Here is a 23,845-nt window from a genome sequence, read left to right on the forward strand (position 1 = left end):
CCGTTTTATTACCAAGGGCCGGCCTCAATGACGGATCTTGGGATCCACAGAGGTGGCATGCGAAGAGGAAGAGCCTTTGGGGTTTTTTAGATAGGGCATTTTTAAGGGGTGGGAGGGGTAGGACGGGTGTTGGGGGAAACCCGCCGGGTGGGGTATCAGTTCCTGCGCATGCTCGTGGCGGTGAGTTAATAGGTCCGAGGGCTATGGGGGGAGTTCAGGTTCCACTGGTGGAGGGTGGTGCTATTTGCACGGTATGGGGGAGGGGCAGATTTGGCGGAAGCGGGGGCTCGGATCGTGTTAAGGGGGCGCGCGCTCGATGCTTGCAGGCGATCGCACGCCCCGAGCCCCCAGACTTCTCCCGTTCCCCGGATGGTCAGGACCCTCAGAGCCTGGGCCTTCGGCTGATGTTGTGTAATGCACGGTCCGTGGCCAATAAGGCCCCCCTAATCCACGATCTTATTCAGGGGGGTGCCGCGGACTTTATAGGCATTACGGAGACCTGGTTGGGCGCAGAAGAGGGCGTGCCCCTGGTACAGATGTGCCCACCAGGTTTCCGTGCATTCCATCAGCCAAGAGCCCAGGGTAGGGGTGGGGGGGTGGCGGTTGTGATTAGAGAGAGTCTGGAGCCGAGGGAGACCACTGTACCTCAGATTGCCGGGTGTGAATCCCTCCTTGTGAAGTGGGGCCATAGATGTCAGATGGGCTTGCTGGTCGCGTACCTGGTTCCTTGCTACGTGACAGCTGCCCTGCCCGAGCTTCTGGAGGTGCTTGCTGGGGTGGCAGTTGAGACCCCCAGACTTTTAGTCATGGGGGACTTTAACTTGCCATCTTCCGGCTCGTCATCGACAGCAGCTCGGGAGTTCATGGCTTCCATGACGGCCTTGGACCTGACTCAAGTAGTTGATGGCCCTACCCACATTGGGGGTGGTACACTCGATCTGATTTTGTCTCTGGTCAGTGGTCGAGATCTGGACTTAAAGGAAATAGTCATCGAACCTTTGTCATGGTCAGATCACTCTCCTTCGCCTGGACTTTCTGACCGCCATTCAACACCGCAGGGAGACGGAGCCGATGCGCTGGTTCCGCCCCAGGCGCCTGATGGACCCAGAGAGGTTCCGGACGGAGCTTGGGCCATTCCTGAGGGTCTGGCTCACGGCACGCCTGAGGAACTTGTTGCGCCTGGGAACGGGCCGCGGCGGGGGCCTTAGATCGTGTCGTGCCTTTGCGGCCTCTGACCCGGCGCAGGTCCCAACCAGCTCCTTGGTTCTCCGCTTTGTGGCGAAGGTTGTAGGGAGGATGGTGGCATATCAGTTTCCCTTACACCTGGATGAAACCGTCTATCTAGACCCGTTCCAGTCCGGTTTCGCCCGGTTACAGCACGGAGACGGCTTTGGTCAAGCAGGATGATCTCTGGAGGGCCAGGGATAGGGGTTGTTCCTCTGCCCTGGTACAGATGTGCCCACCAGGTTTCCGTGCATTCCATCAGCCAAGAGCCCAGGGTAGGGGTGGAGGGGTGGCGGTTGTGATTAGAGAGAGTCTGGAGCCGAGGGAGACCACTGTACCTCAGATTGCCGGGTGTGAATCCCTCTGTGAAGTGGGGCCATAGATGTCAGATGGGCTTGCTGGTCGCGTACCTGGTTCCTTGCTACGTGACAGCTGCCCTGCCCGAGCTCCTGGAGGTGCTTGCTGGGTGGTAGTTGAGACCCCAGACTTTTAGTCATGGGGACTTTAACTTGCCATCTTCCGCTCGCCATCGACAGCACCTCGGGAGTTCACGGCCTCCATGACGGCCTTGGACCTGACTCAAGTAGTTGATGGCCCTACCCACATTGGGGGTGGTACACTCGATCTGATTTTTGTCTCTGGTCAGTGGTCGAGAGATCTGGACTTAAAGGAAATAGTCATCGAACCTTTGTCATGGTCAGATCACTCTCTCCTTCGCCTGGACTTTCTGACCGGCATTCAACACCGCAGGGAGACGGAGCCGATGCGTTGGTTCCGTCCCAGGCGCCTGATGGACCCAGAGAGGTTCCGGACGGAGCTTGGGCCATTCCCTGAGGGTCTGGCTCACGGCACGTCTGAGGAACTTGTTGCGGCCTGGGAACGGGCCGCGGCGGGGGCCTTAGATCGTGTCGTGCCTTTGCGGCCTCTGACCCGGCGCAGGTCCCAACCAGCTCCTTGGTTCTCCGCTTTGTGGCGAAGGTTGTAGAGAGTATGGTGGCATATCAGTTTCCCTTACACCTGGATGAAACCGTCTATCTAGACCCGTTCCAGTCCGGTTTTCGGCCCGGTTACAGCACGGAGACGGCTTTGGTCGCGTTGGTGGATGATCTCTGGAGGGCCAGGGATAGGGGTTGTTCCTCTGCCCTGGTCCTATTAGACCTCTCAGCGGCTTTCGATACCATCGACCATGGTATCCTGCTGCGCCGGTTGGAGGGATTGGGAGTGGGAGGCACCGTTTATCGGTGGTTCTCCTCCTATCTCTCCGACCGGTCGCAGTCGGTGTTGACAGGGGGGCAGAGGTCGGCCCCGAGGCGCCTCACTTGTGGGTGCCGCGGACTTTATAGGCATTACGGAGACCTGGTTGGGCGCAGAAGGGGCGTGCCCTGGTACAGATGTGCCCACCAGGTTTCCGTGCATTCCATCAGCCATGAAACACTAGTATAAGAGAGAACTCTAAGCCATCAAGACCATCATTCTTCTCCTGACATTGAAAGGCCCCATGAAATAGGAACTGGGGGGCAGGGAGAAACAAAAGTTTTCTCCTCTCAGTGGGAAAATGGCCTTCTCACAAAGCTGCAGCAATACAAACAAAAATGGCAGAAATTAACTATCAGCGGATATTGAATGATCAGACAAGTTCCTGGGGAATCTGAACTGGTGCAAAGCCTTCCAGTGTTAGTCCTTTAAGTAACACATGGTTAAATAAATTTTGGATAACACAGCTCAAGTGGTTGCAACTTATATAGATTTATGTTGCCAGATCTAATCAAGTATTGTACTATAAAAATACCAAGGCCCTAGTTTATGTATTTCATAGTGGCTTCTAATAGCTTATTTAGATCCAAAGTAAGCAATGCGCTCATACAAGCAATTAGATGCATGTCTCATATAAATTAGCTCTCCTTGCTTGGGTACATTATTAATGGGTATTAAAAGATATATTGGATTCACTGGTTGTGTTTTGTTACAATACAGGCCATTCCACCTTTCCAGTTGAAAAGTGTTACGTGGAAAATGACTCTACAGAGATTTGGAAAAATTCTTGTGCAAAACTATACTATATCATTTCATGACATTTTCATAGGCTACTAAAGTAAATCTTGTTATTTTTCTTATGCTGCAGCATAGCTGATCATTCTTTCATACTGCACCCCCCCCCCAAAAAAAATTCTCACATTTACAAAAAATTTTTATGGAATACCACTAATGCATTTTCATTTTCCATTCACTGTTCTTTATATCTAAGCTATTATGCACTTTAATTCAGCACAATAGATGAACCAATGAATTAAATAATTAAATAAATAAGACTACTAGAACATAGCACTTCCCTGAAATTAGAACTCAGTCTAATATATGTGAACATTCATGAGTGAGCAAAAATAATGCAATTTTTTTCCTGTTGTTTATTGAGCAGCCAGATTACACCCCATCTTCATCTTCATACATTTCTTACATTTGCCACCAAATTACAGAAGGTGTCATATGAATTCCAGGTACAGATCTGTTGTGTCTTGCCCGCCCTCAGAGCAGCCGGGGCCTTCTTACCTGCTCCCGCACACTGAGGAATGTATGCCTCCCGGTCCCAGTCCTGGCTCCATGCCCACACAAACTGCAGAAGGAGAATCTCCCTGCCCCAGCCCTGACTCCATGCCCAGGCAAACGGAGCAGCTAGACCCCTCCCCCTCCTCCACAGCAGGTGAGCCTGAGGAGGGTTTATTACCAACAGCTGATTGGTGTGACCCTCGCATCAGAAGATTGGAGAGGCGGAGGCTGCAGAGGGAAGGGAGGGGCAGGCCTTAATGAGTGCTGAGTCATGGAGCCACACCCCATGGCCTATATAAAGGATCTACTATCTGGCAGTCTCTGAGTCAGGCAAAAGTCAAACTTATCTTGCTGAAGTCACTTACTGGTCTCCTGCCTGCTCTGAGGACTTTGCTAGGACTTTGGGCAGAGCTGCAGAGGCAAGCCTGATTCGGATTTCCCGGACCCAGCCGTCAGCGGAGGAGTGGGACACGACAAGATCCAAAGTTTTCCTTACATGTCATGGCGCTCAGTAAAAATCTCCAAAGGAGAAATGATGGCAAAGAATCCAAGAGCAGAGAAGAGTTTTCCCAGTGATCAAATGGACCAACCACCAAGTTTTGCAGAACTGAAGCACTAGAAAAATACAATTATAGCAAGGTTGCAAGATATGGGTTTGTCTTCAGAAGAAGGAAAAAAGAAGCGATCTAAAGAGTGCATAAGCTTGTGGGAGGCGGAATATTAACTGAACCATGGTTAGTGTCAGGCACAAAAGACCAGGTCCACATGTCAAAGTTCAATTAAACTGATTTATCACTAAAAGCCTATGCATGGGAATCTTCTCAACTAACGGTCAGCACTTTATTTATTTATTATTTATTTATTTAATTTTGTCATAACAATATACAAAAGCATAACACAAAAGATTATATAATATATAAACATATATATGAGGAGAAACAAGGTAGTATAAGCATATATATATATATATATATATATATATATATATATATATATATATATATATATATATATATATATATATATATATATATATGTCTTTGGTTGTTCGGGTTTTCTCCGTGTAAAATTGAAGTGTCTTGGCGACGTTTGACAAAGTCTCATTCGTCATCTTCAGGCTTCAGCTTCGTGCTTCTGGGAGCAATGTGTGATCGCAGCTGTTTCTTCCTTTTAACTGCTAGTGGGGGTTTGAACTGATTGGGTGGGAGCTTGGCTGTGCTCTGATTGGATGGGGGTTTTTCTGTGCTCTGATTGGCTGGGGGTGTGTCCTGTGTTGGTGGGGGCTTGGTTGTGCTCAGTCTAGTCTGTGCTGCAGGGGGATTTGAGCTGGTGAGCTGCATAGCTGTTGTTTGGCTTTGTGGTCGTGCTACATCTTCATAGTGGGTGTCAGTCTGCTGCAGACACTTCCAATTTTACACGGGAGAAAACAACAACCAAAGACCTATATACAAACACCCGTGAAAACCTCAGAAAACATATATATATATATATATATATATATATATATATATATATATATATATATATAAGTCTTTGGGTGTTCGGTTTTCTCCCGAATATATATATATATTTGTTTTCTGAGGTTTTCACAGGTGTTTGTATATAGGTCTTTGGTTGTTCGGGTTTTCTCCCGTAAAATTGAAGTGTCTTGGCGACGTTTGACAAAGTCTCATTCGTCATCTTCAGGCTTCAGCTTGCTTCTGGGAGCAATTTGCTCCCAGAAGCACGGTTGAAGCCTGAAGATGACGAATGAGACTTCGTCAAACGCCGCCAAGACACTTCCAATTTTACACGGAGAAAACCCAATAACCAAAGACCTATATATATATATATATATATATATATATATATATATATATATATATATATATATATATATATATATATATATATATATATATATATATATATATATATATATATATATATTTGTTTTCTGAGGTTTTCACAGGTGTTTGTATATAGGTCTTTGGTTGTTCGGTTTTCTCCGTGTAAAATTGGAAGTGTCTTGGCGACGTTGACGAAGTCTCATTCGTCATCTTCAGGCTTCAGCTTGCTTCTGGGAGCAATTTGCTCCCAGAAGCACGGGCTGAAGCCTGAAGATGACGAATGAGACTTCGTCAAACGCCGCCAAGACACTTCCAATTTTACACGGAGAAAACCCGAATAACCAAAGACCTATATATATATATATATATATATATATATATATATATATATATATATATATATATATATATATATATATATATATATATATATATATATATATATATATATATATATATATTTGTTTTCTGAGGTTTTCACAGGTGTTTGTATATAGGTCTTTGGTTGTTCGGTTTTCTCCCGTAAAATTGGAAGTGTCTTGGCGACGTTTGACAAAGTCTCATTCGTCATCTTCAGGCTTCAGCTTGCTTCTGGGAGCAAGGTGTGATCGCAGCTGTTTCTTCCTTTTAACTGCTAGTGGGGGTTTGAACTGATTGGGTGGGAGCTTGGCTGTGCTCTGATTGGATGGTTTTTCTGTGCTCTGATTGGCTGGGGGTGTGTCCTGTGTTGGTGGGGGCTTGGTTGTGCTCAGTCTAGTCTGTGCTGCAGGGGGATTTGAGCTGGTGAGCTGCATAGCTGTTGTTTGGCTTTGTGGTCGTGCTACATCTTCATAGTGGGTGTCGGTCTGCTGCATGAATGGATTGGAGGGGTTTGAAATGGCTAATGTTGCAGCTGCGGTCTGGCTTCTGGTCCTTGGTCGTGCTTCATGATCAGTGTGGGTTTGGGTCTGCTTTCTGGCTGGATGTGCGGTGGTGACATCCTGTGTGGACCTTGTGAGTGTGGGTCTGGTGTCATTCCTCGTGTTAGGGACTCGTTTGTCAATAAGGGCGGGTTTCCAAATGGCTGGTAGGCGGGAGGTGTCATCTCGTTTGTTCATGCTGTGTGGGCGTTTTTCTATCTCAATGGCTTCTCTGATTATTCTGTTGTTAAAGTGTTCAGTTTTGGCGATAGTTCTGGTCTTTTTAAAGTCAATATTTAAAGTCAATTTAAAGTCAACCAAGGACCAGAAGCCAGACCGCAGCTGCAACATTAGCCATTTCAAACCCCTCCAATCCATTCATGCAGCAGACTGACACCCACTATGAAGATGTAGCACGACCACAAAGCCAAACAACAGCTATGCAGCTCACCAGCTCAAATCCCCCTGCAGCACAGACTAGACTGAGCACAACCAAGCCCCCACCAACACAGGACACACCCCCAGCCAATCAGAGCACAGAAAAACCATCCAATCAGAGCACAGCCAAGCTCCCACCCAATCAGTTCAAACCCCCACTAGCAGTTAAAAGGAAGAAACAGCTGCGATCACACATTGCTCCCAGAAGCACAGACACTTCCAATTTTACACGGGAGAAAACCCGAACAACCAAAGACCTATATATATATATATATATATACATATATATATATAAGCATATATATATATATATATATATACATATATATATATATATATATATATATATAGGGGAAGAAACAATAGGACAGGAATGGTAGGCACGTTTGTGCTCTTATTCACGCCCTTAGAGTCTTCTTAGGAATGTGGTGAGGTCAACAGTGGATAGATTTTGAATAAAGCTTTTGGGGTTATGAGAAGAGACCACAGAGTCAGGTAATGCATTCCAAGCATAGATAATTCTGTTACAGAAATCGTGTTTTCTGCAATCTAAACTGGAGCGGTTGACATTAAGTTTAAATCTGTTGGTAGCTCTTGTGTTATTGTAGTTGAAACTGAAGTAGTCATTGGCAGGAAGGACATTACAATGGATGATTCTATGAGCTAAACCCAGGTTCTGTCGAAGGCGACGAAGTTCCAAGTTTTCTAGACCCAGGATATCAAGTCTGGTGGAATACGGTATTTTATTGGTTACGGAGGAGTGGAAAACTCTTCTCGTAAAATACCTTTGGACACGCTCAACTGTATTGATATCAGATATATGGTATGGGTTCCAGACAAGTGAGAAGTAATCAAGAATTGGCCTAGCAAATGTTTTATATGCTCTGGTCAGTAGCATGGTATTTTTGGAAAAGAAGCTACGTAGAATTAAATTAACAACTCTTAGAGCCTTTTTTGCTATATAGTTGCAGTGGGCTTTGGCACTTAGATCGTTGGATATAAAAACTCCAAGGTCTTTGACAGGGTGGGGGTCATCTGTGAGGTAATGTCCATCAAGCATGTACTTAGTGATTGGGTTCTTTCTTCCAATATGTAAGACTGAGCATTTGCTGGTTGAGATTTGTAGTTGCCAAATTTTAGACCAAGCGGTTAGATAATCAAGGTCTTTTTGAATTGTAGATGTATTGTCAGTGGTGTTAAAAAGTTTGACATCGTCAGCAAAGAGAACACAGTTACTTGAGATATGATCACAAAGATCATTTATGTATATTATAAAGAGAGTTGGTCCAAGAACGCTACCTTGAGGAACACTTGGTTAGAGATAGACTAATCAATGGCATCCGGGGTGGTGGTGGTTAGATTTAATTCGCTTGTCGCTACAAAGGGATTCTAGGCTGATTCCCCTTTTTCACTCCACCCCCAGGCACTGCTATTCCTTCTCCTACAATTACTGTCTGCAGTAAGGATGACCACCAGATGGCAGCAAAGAGATATAGAAACCTCCAGATCTCCAAATCTTTGCAGCCCAGATTTGACAGGTTTAACCATGGTTTAATGAATTAATCCAATATCTTGAATTCACACAATCCAGTGGATCACAAGCTAGCCAACTTGATTTTAACATTTACATCCATTTATTTATATTTTGCATTTCTGAACCACCCATTTCCCTCAAAGAGATGCGTTACTTCATGTTTAATCACCATTCACTAAGTTAAACTAAATTGCCTTGATGAACATAGAACTATATGCTAATGATATGATCTTTTTTTAAAATTTAATTTTGTCACAACAGTATACATAAACATTGTCATAGTAAAAAAGAAAAACATATCATGAAATATATATCTTACTCTGCATTATACAATAATATCTTACTCTGCATTATACAAGTAATATATAATATATAATATAATCTTGACAGACTAGAACATTGTCCACTATCTAACAAAATGAAATTCAACAGTGAAAAAAGTAAGGTTCTACATTTAGGCAAAAAAACCAAAATGCACAGGTGCCGTATATGTGGTACCTTGCTCAATAGTAGTAACTGTGAGAGGGATCTTGGAGTCCTAGTGGACAACCATTTAGATATGAGCCAGCAGTGTGCAGCAGCTGCCAAAAAAGCCAACACAGTTCTGGGCTGCATAAACAGAGGGATAGAATCAAGATCACGTGAAGTGTTAGTGCCACTTTATAATGCCTTGGTAAGGCCACACTTGGAATACTGCATTATGTTTTGGTCGCCGCGATGTAAAAAAGATGTTGAGACTCTAGAAAGAGTGCAGAGAAGAGCAACAAAGATGATTAGGGGACTGGAGGCTAAAACATATGAAGAACGGTTGCAGGGACTGGGTATGTCTAGTTTAATAAAAAGAAGGACTAGGCGAGACATGATAGCAGTGTTCCAATATCTCAGGGGTTGCCACAAAGAAGAGGAAGTCGGGCTGTTCTCCAAAGCACCTGAGGGTAGAACAAGAAGCAATGGGTAGAAACTAATCAAGGAAAGAAGCAACTTAAAACTAAGGAGAAATTTCCTGACAATTAGAACAATTAATAAGTGGAACGACTTGCCTGCAGAAGTTGCGAATGCTCCAACACTGGAAATTTTTAAGAAAATGTTGGATAACCATCTGACTGAGATGGTGTAGGGTTCCTGCCTGGGCAGGGGGTTGGACTAGAAGGCCTCCAAGGTCCTTTCCAACTCTGTTGTTGTTGTTGTTGTTGTTGTTGTTGTTGTTGTTGTTGTTGTTGTTATTATTATTATTATTATTATATGGTGGACTAATATTTGATTTAGTGTGTTATGCATGATCAAGCTAAATGCAATACTATGTAAATAGCAATTCTGTTGCCAGTTTTTTAAATTGAATACAAGCAGACATGGGAACAGCAGATTTATAACCTTAGGAGGGAAGTAAAATGTTTTAACCCTTCAGTGTTACCGTGATCCTAATCCAGTCTGATTCACATGCTGGCTTTTTGTTTTAGAAGGAAAATATCCCTCTAACCCAATGGAAATTTGCTTTCCATTTAAAAACAGCTGGTAAAAAAGAACAGATCTGATTTAAGGCAGAATTACAGCAAGATAAGTATGGCTAAAATCCTATTTTCTCATTAGGGTTGTAATCCAGATTAGCAGACCTGTGCCTCCTATTTACACAAATATTGCAAACAATGAATTACCCATTTAGGTCACGTATGATTTGATATCTGCTCAGAAGCTGTGGAAAGCAGGAAGTGAAAGGCAGAGATTTTGAAGCATTTAGAGCTAGAATGAATATACATTGTACCAGGGGTGAAATGCTCCTGGTTCAGACCGGCTCGGCCGATCCGGTAGCGATGGTGGCTGCTGGTTCGGAGGACCAGTAACAAAAATCCCTGGCCCGCCCCCTGCCCCTGCTGAGCCGCACCATCAGCAGAGGTGTTTTTTTTTTAACTTTTAAAAGCAGTTTTTCTTCAGCCGAAAACATGCCTTTAAAAGTAAAAAAAAACCTCTGATGATCACGGGGCTGAGCAGAGATCATCAAAACCCTTTAAAAGGTTTTTTTAAAAAACCCTGTTCAGCTGAAGGGAAAAAAAGAAAAAAAAGAGGTTATAAAAGCCTCCTCTGGCAATCCCAGAGGAATTTCCTGATCATCACAGACTTTTAAACTCACTTTTTAACAGCCCCTACTTACAAGAGCCCCCACTCACGCCCAGCCAATTCCCCCTGCTCACTTACCTATAATTACTGCTCCTTTCGGGCTGGCAATGGCGTGCTTTTCTTCAGCTACTGATTACAGCTTGCTTTGACTTCCTGCTTTGCTGAATGAGGAACTCTGGGAGTTGAAGTCCACAAACTAAGTTCCTAAGGTTGGAGACCCCTGTTCTAAAAAATAAAAATAAAAATAATAAAATAAAATATTTGTGCAGCTTTCTGAGATTTGGTGTGTTTCTGTAGTGTTTCACTCTAACTACACAAACACACAAAATCTCACAAAGTTGTATGTGGCGTGTGTGTGTTTGTGTGAGTCAGTTGTGTTGTGTGTGTGTAAAGTGTGAAAGTATGAGGTTCCTGCTTGTTGCAGGGGCCATTTTGGGTGAAGTGTAGCTGCTTTTACATTGTGTGTGAGTCAGTTGTGTTGTATTTTGTGTGTGTAAAGTGTGAAAGTTGGTTTTTGGTACCTCTTAATGTTTTGTAAACCTTATTTATTATATTTATTATTTATTGTTATTGGCCACGCCCACCCAGTCATCTGACCACCAAGCCACACCCAACAGTTAAGCCATGCCCACAGAACTGGTAGGGGAAATTTTTAGATTTCACCCCTGCATTGTACGTATTGCAATTTTTTTTTAATTTAATTTTTTATTGGCCAAGTGTGATTGGACACACAAGGAATTTGTCTTGGCGCATATGCTCTCAGTGTACATAAAAGAAGATACGTTCATCAAGAATCATAAGGTACAACACTTAAGGATAAATGGTGAAATGGTATAGGGTTTCCTGCCTGGGCAGGGGGTTGGACTAGAAGACCTCCAAGGTCCCTTCCAACTCTGTTATTATTATTATCATAGGGTAGAAATAAGCAATCAGGAAACCATATCAATATAAATTGTAAAGATACAAGCAACAAAGTTACAATCATACAGTCATAAGTGGAAGGAGATAGGTGATGGGAACGATGAGAAGATTAATAGTAGTGCAGATTTAGTAAATAGTTTGACAGTTGGGGGAATTGTTTAGCAGAGTGATGGCGTTCGGGAAAAAACTGTTCTTGTGTCTAGTTGTTCTGGTGTACAGTGCTCTGTAGTGTCGTTTTGAGGGTAGGAGTTGAAACAGTTTATGTCCAGGATGCGAGGGGTCTGTAAATATTTTCACAGCCCTCTTTTTGACTCATGCGGTATACAGGTCCTCAATGGAAGGCAGGTTGGTAGCAATTGTTTTTTCTGCAGTTCTAATTTCTAAAGTGATTTGACAGAAATAACTTAAAAAACAGTGGGGCTGAGACTTTTGCACAACTGCAGAAGGTTCCATGGTACAGATTCCTAAAATGACAACATTCTGATGAAAACCTTTAAGATTGGTACTGAAAAGACATGCCCTAAAATGGCTGTAACAGAATAGAAATTCCTTGACTCATTGCGATATTTGCAAAGTTAAGAATTCATTTAAAAAAAAATATCTGACATAATACATGAATGTTTAGAGTGCTTCTTTTCCCTCATAGGAAATCTCATATTGCAGTTTTATTCTTCACTGGGATATGTTCTCTTATTCTCTTAATCCCCTACTTTATAAACCTGTTACAATCTTCTAAGTATTACCTGGCTGATTGCAAATAGCAAATGTTTGTAGATACATCTGTAGCAGCCCAGTTAAAAAAAACAACTCTCTGTTCTGTTTTCTTCCTTTCTTGCCCCTGATAGCAATATATGATTCAACAAAAGAGAGAGGGAGGCAGTGGCAGATTTTGGTGATTGGTGGGCCCATCCCATAATTCAAGTGTTTCCTCCAGGGCTGCCTGTATATCCCAAGACCCTTTGCAACTTCCAGAGCCCTCTCTCCCAATTAGTTGGCAAGCAAATGTAAACTGTAAAGAACAGATGTAAACTACAGTGTAAGCTTTAAAATAGACATACAAATGTTTAAAAAGTAAAACTGTCCCCAAAGAGTTGCCATAAATTTCACTGCCTGCCATACACTGATGTATTCCCATGCAGTTATTGACTCTCAGTCCCTCTTCCCATGTTACTACAACTCTTGTCAATCAAAACATTGCCCGCCCTTATCCTAATTGGAAGGAACCAAGTCCAGAGTGTGACTCGTAGCCAGCAATCGCAGTCAGCAATTCCTTCGAAGGCAGATGATTGGCAGTGAGGCTCCTTTTTTGGACTGAACTATCCATCGCCAATCTATCTGAATGGGCAAAGGAAAGGTTAAAGCAGTGTAACAGTCTGAGAGCTTTCTTTTTTCATGGAGTCCATCTCAGCAAAGACCTCACTTGGAAAAACAATACGATCCAGGTCACCAGGAAGGCCCAACAGAGACTCCATTTTCTTAGGGTCTTGTGTAAAAACAGGGTGGAACAACAATTGATGACCTCCTTTTACTAGTCCACAATAGAAAGCGTCCTCACTTATTGTATCACGATATGGCATGCTGGTCTGACAGCCGCGGATAGAAGAACATTACAGAGGGTGGTAAGCACAACACAAAATATCGTGGGCTGTCCCCTGATGCCACTAGATGAGATCGCTAGGGCTCGTTGCCTTAGAAGAGTGGCGCAATATTGAGTTTCTTTCTCACTCCTTCCATTCCTTCAGGGCTAAGATCATGTTTACACAACCAGTCTTGCATTCCTTCCAATCCTCTAGAAGTAGAGCCAATTAATTTCAAACTTAACATGCTGTGCAAGACAAATTGCTGTGAAAGCAGCCCTATAGCTAAAATGTGGAGCTAGGAGACTCGTGTTTCCCAGTTGAAAGAAATTCTTAACTGCAATCCCATCTCCAGCATCCTCAGCTGTTCCTCCTTCGCACTGGATTTGAGTTGCCACAGCACCTTTTCACTGTCTTTTTAAAGAGAATGAAGGGTACCATTTATGTATTTATTCTTATTGACTTATTGATTTGCAATTCAATTAAAATAGACATACACTTAAATCACAATTAAAATAATCATTAAGAGCATAAAACCCTGACATAAATTCTAACTCATAATAGTCCCAACTGGGTCTTAAAAGTCTGACGAAAGAGCTCTGCATTTACACCTTTAATGGGGTATGATGGGCCTCTGTAGGGAGACTATGCCACAACCTGGGAACTACTGTACCACAGGAAAACATTGATTCCAATTTCCCACTTCTCTCTCATGGGTGAGGCCCCTAAGCATTCTCAAATAGACAAGGCAGACAGGACAAGTCTGTCTGAAAGAAAAGATTTTAAAGATAAGTGGGAGCCAATCCATGTAGGGCTTTGAGCAGTGGTGGGTTTCAAATTTTTTTACTACTGGTTCTGTGGGTGTGGCAGGGGAAGGGATACTATAAAATCTCTATTCCCACCCCACTCCAGGGGAAGGTTACTGAAAAATCCTCATTTTCTCCTGATCAGCTGGGACTCAGGAGACAGAGAATAGATGGGGTTGGGACCAGTCAGAATTTTTACTACCGGTTCGCCGAACTACTCAAAAGTTCCACTACCGGTTTTCCAGAACTGGTCAGAACCTGCTAAAACCCACCTCTGTCTTTGAAGCTTAAAATCAGCACTTTGAATTGTACTCAGAAATTTACCAGAAACCAATACAGGCATTACCTTACAATACAAATTAAGCAAAAAGTTGAAGTAGCTAGGTGCTAAGTCACTGATAGGCTTTATGCTGTCATATTGTTCAGAAGATGTGTCCATAAGCAGCAGACACAGCAACAGCGTATGAGGAAAACTGCAGAATACTCTGAATTGATTTACGAGGGGTTTCTGGATAAAGCAGCTGCTCCATAGAATTGTCCCTACTGGTGCTATTCTTTGTTTATTATGCATTGGTTAAATATTGCACTGTTTGGCCTTTAAACCTTTGATATTTTAGACCAGAGGTCTTCAAACTTGGCAGCTTTAAGACTTGTGGACCTCAACTTCTAGCATAGCTGGCTGAAGAATTCTGGGAGTTGAAGTCCACAAATCTTAAAGCTGCCAAGTTTGAAGACCTCCTTTTTAGACTATCATGCCAAATCTAAAATGTCTAAGAGAGTCCTATATTGGGAGAAGACGGGGAGGACAGAGAAACCTCTGGGTTATGTTGGAGATGATATAGACAAAAAAAGTAGTATATGGTCATTAAGTTGAAAAAGCAGCTCAATGCAAATTAAATAAAAATGATTTCAGACATTTGCCACATATTAGGCACACACAGTAGCTATAGCTAATCATTTTTTTCTAATACTTTTAAAGTAATCAGGTATGTTTCAAGTGCTTTGATGAAAACAAGATATATTGCATCTAATGCAGTACCACAATCTATTACGAAAGTTATTTAATTAATTTTTGTTCCTGTCTCCAAAAACTGGCACAAAGTCAGAAAAGACCACAGCTTTTGAAAGGCACCAATACCACTGTTGGATGGTGTTAGAAACGACTGAACTGAAACAAAATTCTAATGTAATAATTTTTCATAGATGTCTATGAAGATTCTCAATCATCTGGATCAAGGCTGTCCCAAAGGTGCATTTCCAAAGACAACTGGACTTTGTTTTTTCCCTTGAAAATGTTTCACTTCTCATCCAAGAAGCTTCTTCAATTCAGTTCAAGGAAAAAGAAAGCCCAGTTGCCTTTTGAAAAACACATTTGGGATTTTCATAGATGCATTTGCCAAGATCGTAACCAACACTGAGCTTGTAAACTTACTAAAAGGCTTGTTTAGAAGGTGAGCTTTCCTATTCTATCATACAAATAAGTAGTGTGACTATCAAGAAGACCTTATTGAATTCCAGTACATGCCATATCATGGCTCTTTGCATATTTGGCAACAAGAATGGCCATTTAGCAATATCATAATTTGAAGAAGCCTATCCCTACTATATGATTTGTCCACTTGGGGATTCCCAACATTTTGATTAGCCACAATAGCTACCCATTGGCTTGAGCGATTAGTATTCTAATAATTAGTGGAGTACCCCACTTCACTTTTAGGCAGTGGTGGGATTCAGCCAGTTCAGGAAAACCAGTTGTTAACTTTCTGAGCACTTTGGTGAACTGACTGTTGGAAGAAATCATTAAGGCAGAGAACCAGTTGTTAAATTATTTGAATCCCACCATGGCTTTTAGGCCTTTAAAACATTAATACTTAAACCAGTGATGGCTAACCTTTTTGCTGTCACGTGCCAAAAGCGGGGGGAGTGCAGGGAGGTTGCGCATATGCGTGCCCACACTTATAATTCAGTGTGCCCCGCTCCCTGTGCTGCGTATGTGACCCCCCCATACTCTCCCCACTTTTGGCACGTGATGGCCCAGTGGGCCCAGTGGGCCTGTTTTTCACCCTCCCCGAGCTCTAGATGCTTTCTTGGAGCCTGGGGGGGGCGAAAATGGCCTTCCCCACCCACCCCGAGGCACTCCAGAGGTCAGAAATGGCCTGATTCCAGACTTCCAGTGGGCCTGGAATCAGCTGGCTGGCACATGCATGCACACCGGAGCTAAGCTAGGGCAAAGCTCACATGCCCACCAATATGGCTCCGTGTGCCACCTATGGCATGCATGCCATAGGTTTACCATCACAGACTTAAACTATAAGACCTCTTTCCTTGCCCCAAATTGGTGCAGATCTTTACTTTTTCATTAACTGTTTGTTTTTTGGTTGAATTCTAAAGGCGGTGTCACCATATTTTGTTGCTTGCCAGCATTATGTGCTTATTTAGGGGTGCTAAAATATGTCATTGCTGTAAAAGTATCTGCCCTCTAAAAAAGTTTCGCCTACTGTGAAACTTCCCTTTATGTCGGTGAACCTGATACGGCTCATTCAACAGGCTGCAGTTAGCCTGTTATTACAGTTTGCAAGGGCTTAAGCATTTGCTGAAATTTAAGAGAATGGAGCCAGTTTCTATCAAACTTTTCACCATATGGAATGCTCTGACTTGCATCATCTCACAAAGAACGATTCTTCAGGAAAAATATCAACAGTACACTATTATTTTCTCCTGCTATGTTCTCAACCACAGGTTAGCTATAGAATATGCAAAGTATTACTCATTCTAGCTGATTCCACTCAGACTGATTTCATGTCAATTTAAGACTTATGCTTTTAAACAAAACACATTTCTTTAGTAAAAAATTGCAAATACAGGAGTCAGAATTACCAGTGAAAATCCTTCACACATAAACCAAATATTTGCTATAATTATTAACTTGATATCTGCAATAACAATGGTTTATTTCTACCATCCTTAAATTTTTATCTAAATTCACACTTAGATTATGTTATTTTCTCAGTTTTCTTCAGTTACAAAGCTCAAGAAAAAGGATAGTAAATGGTTACCACCAGAGGTGGGCTTCAGCAGGTTTTGACTAGTTCTGTAGAACCGATAGCGGAAATTCTGAGTAGTTCGGAGAACTGGTAAATACCACCTCTGACTGGCCCTGCCCCCATCTTTTCTCTGCCTCCCGAGTCCCAGCTGATCGGGAGGAAATGGGGATTTTGCAGTAACCTTCCCCTGGAGTGGGAAGGGAATGGAGATTTTACAGTATCTTTCCCCTGCCACACCCACCAAGCCATGCCCACCAAGCCATGCCACGCCCACCAAGCCATGCCCATAGAACTGGTAGTAAAAAAAATTGAATCCCATCACTGGTTACCACACACCACTCCTGGGGAAGAATCAGAGCTCTTCTAGCAGGGATTTCAAAACAGGAGAACTGTCCTGTCTTGTGATTGAATCTGCCAGGTGAAGTGCTGCACAAACCATTACTACACCAACCAGGAGCAAAATCTTTATAAGTTCCTGGAGAATGATGACTGTTTGAGAATTATTGTTTTTATTCTGGTGTGGAGGAACATTCACAAAATATGAAACTAAATTTCACAACCCTACAAATAGTGTTTGATAGATTTGGTTGAAATGCAACCTAATGTTAAATAGTTATCCATTTTTCTTTGGGATAAATGGAAAAATGATTAACTTAAGCATTATTTGCCAATTGAAACAGGGAGGAAGGGAAAGAAGAGAGGAGGAATAAGGGCCAGAAAATGGAAGGAAAGAATTAAGGGAGGGAAGGAAAGAACATTTCCGATGATCCCTGCCAACTTTCCACAGAGAAACTCAGTGGACAGCCAATGGGAAGTTTCTCCCATTCCCACTGTTTTTTCATCCATCTGTGGTTTTTTGGTTTTTCGGTTTCTCTGTTTAGGTAAAGACATTTCTTTGAAATTCTGACCCAACAGGTCATGGATTGTCTAATTATTCTTATAACTTCTTAAACGATATATGAATTAGATCTCTTTCAGAATCCAACATGGTATTTAAACAAGTTCCAATGAAGTAGATCTGAAATCTTCCAAAAGATCTTCCAAAAACACATTAGTTCAACCATTAACTTGCAGCTGATTGGTTCTTCTAGCATGGCATTTCACTCTCCTTGTATTACTGACAGCTTCTCATATTGACTAATATCTTATTCGCTATTGTGACACTCTAAAAAAATAAATTTCAATAACCTAATTACAGTAGTGTAACATAGGATGTTTTTATAAGACCCGAAAATCCTTATAACTGTCTCTTGATTTTTATTCATCATGACTGTTTTCAAGAAACCCACTGTAGAACATCTGGCTCCTAACACTTCCTAGCTCTGGGATTCTTAGTGCTATCTGAGGTTGGTGGTTTTCTTGAAGATGTTTCATTACTAAACTAGGTAACATCATCAGTGTTAGCAAACTTCTGCAAGAAAACCATCACACTCAGAGAGCACCATAGACCCTTCAGTTCAACCCTGAACTACAAATATTCTCTTCTATCAGAACCTCCTAACTATCAATTTTGCTTTCTAGAGACAATGTCCAAATGAGTAGAGGCTATGCAGGTGCAGTCATTCTTGAAAGAAACATTATTAGCTAATTTGTTCAAGTTTTGATTCAGGCCTGGTCCAAGAGCTGAATCAGCCTTGGAGACCCTGATGTCCTTAACAGGGTAATAGATGTGGGAGTCCAACTTCCTGGAATCTCTTGGTGATTTTGTTACAACTTTCCATCATATCCTTCTTGACTAGCTCTTTGTGAGGAGAACCACAGTTGTTCAACTTTCTGCAGTCCAGAGAATAGTATTGTGTTTTAGCCCAACGGCTGTCTAGCCTTTTTATGGTATTGTGGTTCTATGTTACAGAGTATTTATGTGGTTCATAGTTTCAGCATCTTTTTAGAGGTTTGTAATTAATTATCAATATGAGTTTGTTTAACTGGTTTTAATTTTATAAATTTTATAAAAAGTTTCATATAAAAAAACTTCTGCCAACCTAGCAGTTTAAAAATGCAAGTAGAAAAATAGGAACCACCTTTGCTGGGAAGGTAACAGAATTCCATGCGCCTTTGGTGTTGAGTCATGCTGGTCACGTGACCACGGAGACATCTTCGGACAGCTCTAGCTCTTCGGCTTTGAAACTGAGATGAGCACCTCCCCCTAGAGTTGGGAACGACTAGCACATATGTGCGAGGGGAACCTTTACATTTACCTTTAATTTTATAAAGGTAAAAAGTGTGACACTGTTTTGGGGATTGTTTTTAATGATAAAAAAGAACAAATTGTGACCAGATAAAGTTATTCGTAATATTTTGCATACCATTGTTTTATGAAACTTACTTATATTTTCCAGTGCTCCTTAATCAACATATTGGCTGTTACTAATATATGTACAATTAAATTACAGTGAAGAGCTCAGTAATAGGAGCCTGGAAAGTCTGGCAGAAAGCTACTGGAAGGTTGATTATGTCTGAAATTTCATTGAATATAATTCTCTGAGCTCTGTCTATCTTCATATTACTCATTAGCTGTGGTAAAAAGGCCTCTTTGTGCAACCTCTCAAGAAAGTCGGGGGGAAAGAGACAATCTAAAAACCAATCCATCATCTTCGCATTCACAACAATGTTGGATATTGAATAATATATAAAATAAAATATAGCAAAACAAAAAATATCCTCTCCAACAGTACAGAACATAATAACCAGGAATTTTCATACGACAAAGATTTTACAGTTTTTTTAGGTGAAATATTGGCAGCTCTGACAATGAAGTAGGCATATGCTTTCATTTGTATTGATAAAGCAGTGCATCTTTCCAGTTAGTATCATGGCTTTTTAAAAAGCTACAATGAAATGAAATGTATCATGAAAACAGGATAGCCAAAAAATTTCTCTCCTCTGCCTTCAAACTGGCTCACTGCAGGTCCAGCATGTGTACTAGTGCTGTCCTGTTCCACTGACCTTGGCATCCTAAGCAGCTTCTCATGACATCACAATAATGCTTTGGCTTAAAGGAGGCTCAGTTAATTTGGATGTGTCTATTTTCAGCCAGCTGTCACTGCAACCCTTACATAAATATAAGGAAGAAAAGAGAACCAGATGTCTCTCGTGCAAAATTCTTTGAATTCTGGGCATCCCCAACCTCCAGTTTTTGAAGCATTAGGGATAAATATGAAATCAATTCCTGAAGAACCTATTCAAATGGACCTTCTGAATATTGGACCTTCTGAATGCTGTGCAGGTCTCATCATTTTTTCCCTTTGTCCTTTTAGTTTTGCTATGGATGTGTTATTATGTCAGTATTCTTTAACTCATACTCTGCTGAATATTTTTAACGGTGCTTAGATGATGACCTTGTGGCTTGAGGACATTGTACTGAAAATCATTTTCATTTGCTATTTCCATGCTGGGTAAAAAGAGGGTCATTTTCCAGATATATATTGCATTTCTTTTCTCCCTTTCATGAAAATGCTTACAAAAATATATATAATCAAAATGGATTACCTGTGCAATTTAGTCAATACTGATTCATGGCTGAAATGAACTATTCAGAAATTCAGTTGCAGCTGTACTCATGAAAATAATTCTTCAAAATGATTCTAGATGCATGCATCCAAGGGAGTGATTCCAAAGTCTGACTACAAAACATTACATCAGAAGAACTGGCTCAGGAAAGGAAGGGAAGGGAAAGGGGGTTGGCAGGTATTTAATAACATTATCTAATCTTTGTTATTTTGTGAACTCATCAAGTTGTTTCGCTTAAGCATCATTATTTAAAGAGGACGGAGCCCTTTATATCTTGAACTGGAAGCAAGGAACAGCTTTTCTGTCCCTTCAAGATAATTAGAAAATCGGGGCAGGTGCCAAACTTACATAGCAATAACTTCTTAATCTTGTTTAATTAAAAAAAAGTTTTGTTTCAGTCTCTTGTAGCTTTTAAACGGCTGTACTTTCAAGCTCTAATGAGAAAAACAAATCATTTATTACAGCCTTTTAGTTGTATCTTATTTCTGTTTGTTTTATTAATGCACAGGGAAAGCAACTTTCTTCTCTGTCAATGCCTGCACGTACGTGAGTATGCATGTGTTTCAGCTGCTAGTTATATAAATCTAATATCTAGCTTTCCTGAAGGGCCATAAAGGCTTTAGGAAGTATAGGTTCCTGCTGTGACTAATCTATGCAATTTAAGAGTAAACTCACAGTACAGTACAGTGGTAAAGGCCAACTATATACAAGAGAGATTTAAGAGAGGGAGTGTGCACATCTTTCTGAGTGTGAGTCTATATTCCTGAAATATAAATAATACTAGACCTTTCCAGGGAGTCAGGACATTTTGATGAACTATATTAATAAATAAATATGAAATATTTTTCCAAAGGCTTAGAACAGATGAAGCGTTCTAAATCAGCTCTGCTAAATCCTGTGCAGTAGAACTTTTAGAATCAGCTGTTTTCAGGCAATGGACACTTGCATAGTTATGCAGGCAGAACAAAAGGAGAAGCAAAATGGCCAATTTTTCACAATCTGGCAAAATTTTGATAACCTTACCATCAAGATGACATATGGCCTCACATAATATGTTGAAATCTGATCAAATGTCACATTAGAAAAATATCAAAGTCTTGCAATATTTTTATATTTCTCATCTGAATTCTCATATGGCCCTTACAGGCAATTATATGACTAATTTTGGGAGTCCATAGATGCCAACTAGAGATCTTGGAAACACCCTGATATTCCCATAAAATAAAAATTGCATGCTATAAACAAACAAGCAAGCAAGCAAACAAATAAAGCTGAATAAAAATATTCTATTAAGGTTGCCTACACCTGTTACAATTGATAAAGCTGCTCTTCGTTCAGCTACAGTTATTCTAAGGCAATAGCAACATAATTTGGAGAGATTACTCTCTTGGTGTTTCTAAATGATGCTGTCATTTTCTTTGTCATAGCTTATGTATCACTCATAAAGAGAGAACTCAGGGGAAAATGTGTAGGGATGTCAAATGTTCCTTGATGGATCTTTGAATCCAGGAAATGTCATACCAAAGAGCGGTGGTAGTATAGTGGTTGGGATGCAGTATTGCAGGTTAACTCTGCTCACAGTCAGGAATTCAATCCTGACCAGCTTAACCTTCCATCATTCCAAGGTTGGTAAAAGGAGGGCCCAGATTGTTGGAGACAATATGCTTACTCTGTAAACTGCTTAGAGAACACTGTAAAAGCACTATGAATTGGTATATGAGTCTAAGCGCTATTGCTGTTTGAACAGTCCAGCCAGTTTCTTCTTTCAGTATATTTGGAATGGTCTTTCTAAGGAAGAAATGACCCTTTGGAGGGTTGGGATTTTTTTAAAAAAATTTGAATTTATATCCCGTCCTTCTCCGAAGACTCAGGGCGGCTTACAATGTGTTAAGCAATAGTCTTCATCCATTTGTATATTATATACAAAGTCAACTTAATTGCCCCCAACAATCTGGGTCCTCATTTTACTTACCTTATAAAGGATGGAAGACTGAGTCAACCTTGGGCCTGGTGGGACTTGAACTTGCAGTAATTGCAAGCAGCTGTGTTAATAACAGACAGACTTAGTCCGTTGAGCCACCAGAGGCCCTATTAGAATAGAATAGAATAGAATTTTATTGGCCAAGTGTGATTGGACACACAAGGAATTTGTCTTGGTGCATATGCTCTCAGTGTACATAAAAGAAAAGATACGTTCATCAAGGTATGACATTTACAACACAATTGATGGTCAATATATCAATATAAATCATAAGGATTGCCAGCAACAAGTTATAGTCATACAGTCATAAGTGGAAAGAGATTGGTGATGGGAACTATGAAACGATTAATAGTAGTGCAGATTCAGTAAATAGTCTGACAGTGTTGATGGAATTATTTGTTTAGCAGAGTGATGGCCTTCGGGAAAAAACTGTTCTTGTGTCTAGTTGTTCTGGTGTGCAGTGCTCTATAGCGTCGTTTTGAGGGTAGGGGTTGAAACAGTTTATGTCCAGGATGTGAGTGATCTGCAAATATTTTCACGGCCCTCTTCTTGATTCATATACAGGTCCTCAATGGAAGGCAGGTTGGTAGCAATTGTTTTTTCTGCAGTTCTAATTATCCTCTGAAGTCTGTGTTTTTCTTGTTGGGTTGCAGAACCGAACCAGACAGTTATAGAGGTGCAAATGACAGACTCAATAATTCCTCTGTAGAATTGGATCAGCAGCTCCTTGGGCAGTTTGAGCTTACTGAGTTGGCGCAGAAAGAACATTCTTTGTTGTCCTTTTTTAATGATGTTTTTGATATTAGCTGTCCATTTGAGATCTTGCGATATGATAGAACCTAGAAATTTGAAGGTTTCTACTGTTGGTACTGTGTTGTGACCAAATATTGATATTATGTGACCAAATAGTTTATACAGTCTTATAAAACATATTCATATTTCATATAAAATCTATCTAAGTCATGTTGACTCCCAGTGTCTTCTTAGATGTGCTTAAACAGCAGCGGTAGTCAACCTGGTCCCTACCGCCCACTAGTGGGCATTCCAACTTTCATGGTGGGCGGTAGGGGTTTTGTCCGATACTGAAGCACTTTCCTTTTTTTTAATTTAATTGTCTTTTTTTAAAAAATTCCTAGCATTATTTTAAAACATTTTCATTAGGTTTTCATAAAATTCCCCGTGACAATTTAAATTTCTGAAAATATACTATTTGTATCACCCGCACATAAGTTTAGTTCACGTTACGTAAGTGAAACTAAATAGTGCTATAGTGCGACCGCAAACAAAAGAGCCTTGTCCCAGAATAGCTCGCACATCTCCCCCCACACCACCCAGCTGTAACAGACAAGCAGAGATGGTAGCTGGCGCCCCCCCAAAACCCAATCCACAATGCGCAAGAGGCATGCACAGATGACGATACACGGTG

At 41.3% G+C, this 23,845-nt stretch overlaps 1 protein-coding gene across 3 annotated transcripts in view; it reads left to right on the forward strand.

Annotated features, from left to right (window-relative positions):
• EML1 (EMAP like 1) overlaps positions 1–23,845 on the forward strand; it is a 175,633-nt gene that overhangs the window by 23,485 nt on the left and 128,303 nt on the right. The window contains exon 1 of one of the 3 annotated variants that reach the window (XM_058162685.1): positions 20,956–20,980. The exons of the other annotated variants lie outside the window; for them this stretch is intronic. Coding sequence (XP_058018668.1) covers positions 20,971–20,980 — 10 coding nt within the window. The 5' untranslated portion in view covers positions 20,956–20,970. Of the gene's footprint in view, positions 1–20,955; positions 20,981–23,845 lie in introns of those variants that run through there. 3 annotated transcript variants of the gene reach the window in all.

This window comes from Ahaetulla prasina, chromosome 1 (genome assembly GCF_028640845.1).
Source record: "Ahaetulla prasina isolate Xishuangbanna chromosome 1, ASM2864084v1, whole genome shotgun sequence".
Classification (NCBI taxonomy): Eukaryota; Metazoa; Chordata; class Lepidosauria; order Squamata; family Colubridae; genus Ahaetulla; species Ahaetulla prasina.